The 10892-nt window shown below is 35.3% G+C and overlaps 1 protein-coding gene across 2 annotated transcripts; it reads right to left on the reverse strand.

Moving 5' to 3' along the window:
* Nucleotides 1–43: 43 nt before the first annotated feature.
* LOC148307551 (uncharacterized) lies at nt 44–10350 on the reverse strand. Of its 2 annotated transcripts, XM_088263272.1 has the most exons (7): nt 10045–10350; nt 9718–9901; nt 7972–8162; nt 6576–6800; nt 5276–5563; nt 4453–4654; nt 44–4373 (listed from the first exon to the last, which is right to left on the reverse strand). In XM_088263272.1, exons 1-7 carry the CDS (start codon nt 10196–10198, stop codon nt 2042–2044), a joined length of 3576 nt encoding a protein of 1191 aa, XP_088119398.1. In that variant the 5' UTR covers nt 10199–10350; the 3' UTR covers nt 44–2041. The 2 variants fall into 2 exon arrangements, with proteins under 2 accessions (XP_088119398.1, XP_088119399.1); XM_088263273.1 differs by lacking the exon at nt 9718–9901 and having other exon boundaries at nt 10045–10324.
* Nucleotides 10351–10892: the final 542 nt, after the last annotated feature.

A 10892-nucleotide genomic window follows, 5' to 3' on the forward strand; every position in this document is an offset into this window, starting at 1 on the left:
TTTCAATTGCAAAATGCGAGGTGAAATGCAAATGAAAAATGTGTTTTGTAGTCATGCATATAATTTTAAAAAGATAGAAAACAATTTGTATACTTATGGAAGACATGAGACATACGTACATATAATTTATATAAATTTTCTCTATAAATGCATATACCATAATACTGAGGCTAACAAATCATGTGATTTTTTCAACAATAAAAAATCTGCCTACTGGGATTTAGCTAATAATAATAATAATTAATACATAGTGAATGTGTACTGCCTTACTTCAGTGTTATTCATTAGATATAACCAATACCTTTCTATTTGAGATATCATTTTGAACCTTAACAATTTATTTTTTAAAAATATTTTTTAGACAATTATGAATCATTCAAACCGATAGCTAACATTCAATCAGTCATCATAGTATAAAAGTGAAAACTAATAATTTAGATTACTAATTGAATACTTATTTAAGCAATAAACTGAATCATTCCAATAAATTTGATAAATAAAATATTATTTGTTTTAATAAATTAGTTGAATATCTCTTGCCAATACAAAAAAATATATTTTATTGCATTAATAACTAATCACTTTTTTTTTTAATGAAATATTTTTGTTTAATTTTATTTCCAATGTCACATTTACAGAAACAAAATTAGGGATACATATTAAATTGAATAAAAAAATGAGTAGAAATCAAATAAATTTTAAGAACGGCGATACTAAATTACTTTATCATTGTGCCGTTGAAATTGAAGAGCCGTTTGAGCATAGTGTGATTATTTATTGGGGGTACATATTTTGTTTGGGGATTGTTAGTGTTAATTCAAGGTTAACAAATCTGCACAATTGCCGTAAGAACTTCAACGGCACCCTCAATTATTTCTACTTTATTTAGACAGATTGTATTCACTTGTAACGCACGTGAATTCATAGTCAATCTTACAAAATATTGTCAGTTTAAAGGGAAAACTCAGGCACAGAATGTTAAACACTGAAAATTTTACCATTACACATTCAAAATTAGAGGATTCATAAATTCATTGCATATTTGCACAGCAGCTTGCAAATACACACACAAAGTTCATGGATAAAAATAGTTTACTGTTTTATCAGTTGCTATGCGGATATGTATTACGTATTGGGGGGACTTTAGAAGTTCTTTATATGGAATTTTAACAGTATTATTTTAATACATACTTGTATGTACGTAAAATGCTATACTATAATTATTATGAACTAAATGCAAGTAACCTACATGCTACTCAATAATCACAGTTTATTTCCGATTGTACGTCATATTACAGTCCAAGTCGGTTTTGTAGCGAGCAGTAATAGTGACGTTTATCTCGGCGTATACATAATACACGCCAAATATTAACTCACTTTTGCATGTGTGCTTGACGGATATACCACTCAAATTTTGGTAACTTTGCAAACATTTATCAATATTGCTCTAGACTAAAAAAAAATTCAATAAACCAATGGAAAAGTACAAATACTTTTATAACCATCAAATTGAAATTTCGACAGACAAAATCCACACTTAGATTTTTATTTAAGTAAAAAGATACATCTTTGCATGCATCTTTATTGCTCAATAGGAAGCGTTATATTTTGTTATAAGCGTTATAAGCTGGTCAGAAATATGTGTAGATATTTACCAACATTTAAAAATTGTAATAACAAATTGCACGCACACCTGCAAGAAAAATGCCACAAGTCATAATATATTTTGAAATAAGGATATAAATAAATCTAGTACAAGAATGATGTAATTCAACTAAAAATTACAGTATGTATTTGAGATGCCACTTTGCTAGTAGAAATGTGTGAAATAGAGATGTATGCTTAGTTGCTGAACATCCTTATACCAAAACATATTTTGACTTGTAATACTTTTATCAGAACATTGTGATAATATCACTTGAAATGTCGGGACTTAGATGTAGAACTCTAGGTAACCAGCTAAGCTAACCTTGTCCGTTCAGTATTAACAACCCAGTTTGACTGTGTGATATTATAATAAGTACTTAAATTGCAGAATCTTTCAATTAACAAAATCATTGAGGTTCTTTTTACTCCAACTATTAATTTTTGGGGGACTCAAGACTTGCTTCAGAAAAATACTTCTTTTTTCCTTCAAGTTGGCACTACACTCGTGATGTTGAGGCATATCACACGGAGTTAGGGATATTACAACCTCTTCCGCAGGAGCTTCACTACACACAGCTCGGGATAGAGGAGTGAGATTTTCCTTATTGTATTTTATTTTAGGTTCTTGATTTACTAAAACTATATTAGCATTATTTTTTAAACAATTTCGACTAGAACCAATATCCGAATCCTTGGATAGAGACCGAACACTTTCCAAACTCTGAAACAACATTTCTTCATCGGAATGTTTGCTCGATTTAGGCTCAAACTTCTCCCTGAGCAAGGAAAATTTTCTTCTCGGACGATTACTGCTATTTCGTTTCACATTTGGACCATTTTCCACATTGTGTTTTGGCACGGTTACACTTTGGCAATCTCTATCTAGAAGAGACTGTAAAGATGAACTTATTCCCAAATTGGGTGCATCTGGTGACGAGGTAATGCCACTCTTAATTCTAGTGTCCTTAACTAATCGAGATCTAAAGGTGACTTCTTCATATGGCGAGTCATTCGGTTGTATGACAGGGAAAATTTTTACAGATTCATTTCTTGCCATCTTCATTTTAGGAGGTTGTCGGAATGTGTCTTTTTTCTGGAAATGTACTCTGGAAGCGTTATTTCTTTTCATACTACTACTTTTACTGGATTTCTGTTTGTCCTCTGTATTTTTGGTACGTTTACCATCTACACCTACTTCACGGTCATATTTCGTTTTCGGTATGGGAAAGGCCACTTTCGGAGAGGACTTGGATTCAATAGGAGTATTATCTATTGCCATTTTAGGCTGCCTACAGTCTTCCTTAATGCGTCCACCCAGTTCTGGCAGAGGCTTTTGGTCTCGGACGTCTTCTCTCCATAAAACTCTCCTCAAGCTGTCGGTGTTGCGGATTCCGGTTGCGTTAGCGTAACTACGCTCTGCCTGAATATCGGGCCTAGGAGAGTCCCACACGGCACAGTGGTACACGTTCCGGGGGGAATCGGCAATGGCGTCATTCCTGATCTCGTCAATGGTGGCCACTAAGGCACTCTCAGAGTTGTGACGCTGTCTTCGCCGCCCACCGTCCGGCACCTCGTCGAGCTCTTCCTGAATCGGCTCCAGAGTTCCCTCAGAGTGATGAATGTAAGGTTGGGCTAGGAAGAAGGACGAATCTTGGCAATAATCGGGAGACTTGAGATGCTCGCGGTCGGGATCCTCACACTGGGGAAGCTGGTAAGTGACATTGCGGGTGTAGTGTAGTTGCAACGGTGGACGCGGGGGCGGCGGCGGAGGAGGCGAGCCCCCCATGTCGGCGCAGCCTCTCCAGGAGCGCAGCCCCCATGCCTCACGAGCTATGTTGACCGCGCAGATGTTCTCGTAGTCGTGCGCAGAGAGAACTTCGCTGGGAGTTTCGAGGTCCCGTCCCGCCGAGGACCCTACTTCGGACTCTATATCGCGGTTGTCCTTGGCTCCTCCTTTGCTGTACAGATCCTTCAGTATTTCCAGAGCGATCTTCTGTATATTTCGGATATCAGCATCCTGATGAACGTTCTTTATATTTTTGAGTGTGCTTAAACATAACTTTTGCACAATATTTTCATTGAACTCGTTAATATCCGAGCTATTGATATCGCTAAAACTGAGATCGAGATCAAGGTTCAACGAGTCACTGGATGTTTTGCCATTGGTTTCCAGATCATCCTCTAACCCGTCACTAACAGATTGTAGAATCCCCATTGGTTCTTGACCATGATGCATTTTTGCGTGATCCGTTTCAAGTTGACCGGTAGAACAAATACCTCTGCGTTTCTGAGCTGTCGTAACATTGGTTTCACTCATCTCTTTAATATTTTCTAAACCGCTCTGTTCGTGGTCGACTTTAGAAAATTTTACCCCAAGTTCTGTCGGAGAACAAATGCCTCTCCGTTTATTTTTATTATATGTGTTGGAGCCGTCATTGGAAATTTCTTTTTTCATCCTGCTAACATTTTCATTTTCGATCTGGAAGGATGCATTTACGATACCACCTGGACAATCAGGAAGATTCCTGTAATTTTTGTCAGGTGTATTAGTGATAGAATAAAATTCAATGCCCGTAACATCTACCACATCGGTATTATCCACAGGAGCGGAGGCGAAAGTGGGACTACCAGCTCTCGCTATCCAGTGGTCCAAGAGCAGTTTCTTATCTGTGCATTCTGTATCCGACTGAGGGGAATGCTCCGCTGCCTGCGGAGATTCCGCACACCTGAAACCAAATCCTCGTGTGAATAAGACAAAATCTTTCCATGTAGGGTTACAATATGGAATGGCAACTCCTAGCTTACTTGGTGGCGTTTTCTGACGTGTCATGCCAGGTTGACTTCAGCGATCGTATGGAGACATTAGCGAGATGGTTTGCCTCTTTATTATTTTCAGGCGTAGTGAAATCTGTACAAGGAACGGGATTCTCCTCCTCGGTGTCACACCACCACTTGATTGGCCCGGCCGGGTGAAGCCATCTGTAGTACACAACCATGCTGCTCAGCCCTGAAACAAATATTAATATAGATAAATGTATAATACTAGGGCTGTCAAATTTCAACATCAGGATTGTCATTATTTGTCTGACACAAATCGACCATCTTAAATTAAATGTCGTACATACATAGTTTTTGATGAGTTTGCATTTAGTTTTTTTAGTAAAATGGGAAATGTGTTTATATGGGGACAAAAATATGGTAAAAATTAGACATTTTTTTGCAAGAAAATGCATTAAATTAATGTTCATATTATTGTTATAAGTTGTAGGATAATTTCTTTATGTTATATCACTAATGTTTTTCTTTGCTTTGAAACTGCGCTTTGTTTTTAACATGACAATGTCTTGCAGCACAGTCCTTCATGATAAAATAGGTAAAGGTGACCATTAAGAAATTTGACATTCTGGTAAATTACTCAATTACTCTTTAACAATAAGGTGAACGTTTTAACGCAAACGTATGCTTGAATAGATTGGTTCTTAACGATTTATGCTTATTATCATAATTTTATTGCACTGACATCATCAGGCCACGAGGAAGCCACGCTGCGAACCTCGAATTTTGAGCCTATGTAATTAACATAGGGCCAAAAATATAATTAACCTTGAGATGTAAATAAGTAATGTACCCAAGATTGTTCCGCAAATAATAATTGTGGAGGTGATGATGACGAGTTCTGGCCTCATGGCTGCGGGTTTGAAGAACAGGAAGAGCAGGAGGCAGGTGATGTTCTGGGAGATGGTGATGGTGTAAAAGGCCATCATGCGGTAGCGGGTCTGCCCTTCCCGCAGGTTGAAGAAGCAGAAACAGTAGATGACCCCCACCACGCAGTCGTAGAATGTCTCCTCCAGCCGAGATGGACAGAAGTCTGTTTTCTGCTGGATCACCCACATGGTCATCACGAACCAGTGAACACCTGAACAAATAAAACAAACCAAATATGGTTTTTATCTCTTCACTCCTATAATAAAGATTTCATACATACATACATACGACAAGCGACATCAGTTAGATGTGCTTTTACAACTACAGTCTCTCATCGTGTGCAGAAGTCCAAAAGAAATTTCTGAGGTATCCTACATGAGTAAGTACAGGTATTATCCTTGGCTCTACCCGACTGAGTTTCTACAGGGTATGCTTGGCTACAATAGTTTAGAGACTAGAAGGAATGTGTATTTGACTACGCATTTTTATCGATTGTCGCGCGGTATGATCGATAATCCTGAAGTTATCCGGAGCATTAGTCTGTATATACCCAATAGTTACCTAAGACAGAGTCGGCATAGATTATTTCACATTCCTTTAAACAGGACCAACCTGCTGATGGTTATGCCTATAGGAAGAGCTACCGCTATGCTGAGCAATATCATGCCGGATATGGATCTGTTCTATGTATCTGAGTGGATATTCCGAAGCGGGATTCTTGTACATTATTAACAAGAGTCTTCTTGCTTACTTTTTAATTTGTTTTTTAATGTATACGCTTTAAATGTTAGTTTGTAATGTATATATTTATTAATATTGAATAAGTTGAATCGAATTGATTTTAATTTAACAACATTTTGAATGTGTCCAAATACTTGTTCACAAATCTAGATTATTTCCAATCATAGGAGTTATTAATCTTTTTTTTTTTTTGACATTTCAACATAGATGAAAAAGAATATGGAAGTTTTAGAACTAGTGAATGTTATACGTGTGTAAAGTATGACTTAAATCAGCCTAAGACGGTCGAAAGCCCCGTAAATGCCCAGACTTCCATATACTTCTTCACCTATGTTGAGATGTCAACAAAATAATATGATTTTAATTTAATTGAAATTAACAAAAAAGTAGTCATTACGCCAAATTTAAAACATCTAGCCCATTAATTTATGAATAAGACTCCGGTGATGTGGCAATTTTTTTTTTTTTAATTTTTAATATACCCAGCAGTGTAAATATCCAGTGGTGGAAGGCCGTGGCGAACATGAGCAGGGCGGCAATGCGCGCGGCCAGCAGGGCCCCCCTCCACAGGGCCTGCAGGGCGAGGGCCAGCGCCGAGGGCAGCGGGCTCCCCGCCGGGAGGGCCCCCGCCCGCGCCCGGCGCAGCGCCCGCACGTAGCTCACCACGGCCCAGGACAGGGAGCACAGGGAGGCCACTACTGAAATACCTGAAACGTACAATATTAACAAATATATACAATCTAAATATTTTTTTATCTTCACTAAGGTACAGTATTCAATAAACCGCAGTTTAATTTTCTCAAAACCCAGGTAACATTTGACAGAATTTAATTTGTTTCTTAAAACACCTTAAGTTTCTTGAGTTTTTTCTTTGAAATAAATATATGGTTTTGAAACGAAAAGAGTTATTGAAAGTAAAGGAGTTAAAAAAAAAATATATATATAAAAATATGTATATATATATATATATATATATATATATATATATATATATATATATATATATATATATATATATATATATATATATATATATATATATGTATATATATATATATATATATATATATATATATGTATATTCAATATTAAAACATTAGTAAATAACCCTTTAAAGTAAGCAATTGCTGTAAATTCTAAGCAATGTAAAAAGTTTTGTAAATTTTACTTTTCTCGGAATCTTTCCATCCCTATCCGCCTCCAATGATGCAGAGGGCACTGCATTAAATTTGTCATTGAGTTTACTTGATCACTGATTCTTTTTAAGAAAAGTCAGTCTTGACTTAAAATTCTTGGGTATGGGAGTCGAATGTATTTGATAAGATACATTTATTGTAAGAGAATAAATAATAACAATAATTTTGGAAAATTTATAAAGATCCATTTTCATAAAATACTATCTCAAGGGTGAATTAAGAGAAGGAGATTACTACTACAACGAAAAATAAATGGAGGAGGCATATATCCTTTGAGGAATCTATTCTGCCTCATTTCGTAGTACAGGAGAAAGTGACCAAGTGCATTGTTTTACAAAAATGTGATCATTGACTATTTGATATCTTACTAGCTTAATATCTAATATGCCCTGAAAAAATCCAAAAGGATTTAAAACTTAGAAGTATAATATATTGACTAGTTAAAAATGACTAACTACTTTGGTGTTTATTTTCTTGCCAAGCAATAGTGACTTAAATGGACCTCCTGAACATTTACGTTTTGGTAGTTGGTCACTTTCTCCTGTACGACTATGATTTAGCAAATAAGAAAATCCACCCCATGCTCTTTATGTAAATTGAAGAATCGCCCTTTTAAGAATTTTTTTAAATGGCTACTTTGCCAGAAACTGGAAACAAATAATTAAAATTGTCATGGAGTTACCAGTGAAGATGTGCCAATCTCTCATGACAACCATGATGTAGAGTTGCAGGATGAGTTGCGGAGCGGCTTCCAGGAAGGACTCGAACAGGTGCAACATGCAGATGTCACTCTGCTGAAGGAACAGGCGCTGGACGTCATGAGGAGACTTGGATTCCCTCGCTTCGAACCCGGTCTTCAATATGAGTGTGTACCTGTGTTGGATAGCTAGACTTACTATATCATAGTAACTAAGGATCATACACATAAATACAGTGAAACTTCATCTATCGCTTTTAAAGGGACCTATTGAAATACACTATGAATGCAGGATGTATACGTTAATACAGAGGAATATACCATCAAATAAAGATACTATCCACCCAATCTGCATAACCATTGGTAGGTTAAAATTCTAAAATTACAAGTTTCAGTTGTAAATAAAGGTTTTCATTTTTTTTTTTAAATATATGGCTGAACAGAACCAAAGTTTATTGCATTGGAAATAATCTGTGATCGACATTTGCGTCACACAAGTGTTCGATAGTTTCTATCTCACACATTGGAGGAATATTGTCGTCGATTGTAACGAAATTGAGAAAATTTAAACTAACTAACTACAAATTAACTAACTAACTACAAACTAACTAACTAACTAACTAACTACAAACTAAAACTAACTAACTACAAACTAACAAAATTGAGAAAACTTATAAAAATGTAAAAAACACAAACAAAATAAGAAGCGTAATTCAAACAATGAATGCGGTAAATGGTGATAGAGAAATGATCAATGCGATCTTTTTTTGTATGAAATGAATTCGGGATAGAATAAACAAACGACACATCCGGGAAAACAATTATTCGAGGAACGATTGATAGAGGTTTCACTGTATTTTAGATTACCACTGGATTCTAATTTGTACGTTATGATTATTACAGCATTCTAATCTTCATCAGGATCGTCACTCGTGCACTTGAATACTGTACTTTTAATACTTCCGGTGTAACACCAAGGATGCTCGGACTGCTGGTTTAGCTGACTTGACGGCTACTGATCAGTCGGCCATTTTTCGTACTGACTAATCGACTTAGGAAAATTTTAAGGCACTTCTCATAAGAATATTTGTGACAGAAAGGAAACTTTCTAACAGAATGAGAAAAAAGCTGAGTTTTGCAGACCATGATCTACTTGGACTAAGAAAACGTATATAATATGGAAATATTTGTATTTGTAATGAAGTTCCTTACAATTTACAAGACTATTCACCAAGCAAATTGCATGATCACCTTTGAACCTTGTTCTTGTTTAATATTACAATCCTTAAACCACACTGAGATATGAACTATTTTATATTTTACTTGATGTATATTCAAATAACGATCATTATTACAAAAATCCCATTGTTTACATGCAGTCTTGTTTGGTATTCACTCTGAGTACACTTTTTATTTAATGTAATTGTGCTATGTTTTATAATGATTCAAAAGTTTATTGCTGTATTAATATGACAACTCTCTCTGTCTTATAGTTATGCTAAGTGTCTTATCTAGAAGAGAGTATATTAGTAGCTATAGTGTCTTATTTAGAAGAATCACTTTATTCTTTTTCTTCTAAAGATTCATGTTACTTTATATAAGTTTTAAGATTTGAAAAACAGGAATGTTTAGTTCGAAGCTTTTGCCAATTTCGGGCACAGCTTATTTAGAAAAGTTTCAATATTATTCATTTGAGTTGTAATGATATATAAAAATAAAGTTCTTAAAAACCTGTGCAGGACTCCAACTAGGCATACATGAGTGATCCAATGCCATAAAGATACGGATTCATCCATCAGATGCCATCTCATGGAAAATAGTTGAATCAGTATAGCTGGTACCAAAATTAATAAAAATGTGCCTAAAGACCAATAATAATGTTCCTTCCTCCAATAATCGGCGACTAAAATGATATCTAAAATTATCAAAACAGTGGCTAAGTACATTGAAACATGCAAAAAATCAACAAGGAAACAAAAACAAAAAACTGAAAATAACGTAGTTTAAATGAAAGAGACATTGAAGAATGAGTCAAACATCAAATTATAGTTAACTCACCTGTTGTAAGATCAGCGATAAAGGTTCCCATGGAAAAAAATACACAAATCATATCAAAATTAGTGAATGTTCTGAATTCATTGTTTGTCCGGCAATCTTTCCGACTCTGCGAAATATCCAAAACATTATCTGCCGGTTGCCGTCTTTCAGACATTTTCACAGTAGAAGATCCGCAAAAATTCCACTAAATGCCGAAAAACATTTCTGGTACAAGAAAATTAGAACTTAAAGAAAAGTAAAAGAAAACGACATAACAGACAGCTCCGGCTCACCGTCTACCAGCTCAAATTTTAAATAACTTTTTTCTTGTATCCGCAACTACCTGCCAAGTGCTGCTGCTGGTCAAAATAAGAATCTGAAATCTGGCAGTACCTACCTTTCAAAAAATAAAAACTAACAACCAGCAGGCTTATTTACATAGATAGGCAGAAAGGATACTCTATTTTTGTAGGCAAAGCACACCTCTTTCACATTTATACTTTCTCCGCTGTCTTAAGGACTTGTAATCTATCATGCCATGTTTTATTTTACCTTCCTCGATCTTTACGTCACATTCGAATTGTAAATCTATTTCATATGCATTCACTTCACGTATCCAAATATACATACTACTCTTTTCGTTTAGGGGTTTGGTTTATTTACTAAGCGAATAGTATTTTGGACGACAGTTGTGCCTGTTGATAGAGGGTATGTCAAAGTATTTAATAAAAGGGATATGGTTAATTTTTGACGCCTATTTATTAAAATTTAATTTGATTAAGAAAATACTTTTACTGCATTATAAATATATATATTTTTTATTGATACAAAGAATATTTTTTTCAATAATTCTCGAGCCAACTGAAATA

Source organism: Brachycentrus maculatus, unplaced genomic scaffold, assembly GCF_059751285.1.
Source record: "Brachycentrus maculatus isolate JH-2025_06_01 unplaced genomic scaffold, ASM5975128v1 h1tg000197l, whole genome shotgun sequence".
Classification (NCBI taxonomy): Eukaryota; Metazoa; Arthropoda; class Insecta; order Trichoptera; family Brachycentridae; genus Brachycentrus; species Brachycentrus maculatus.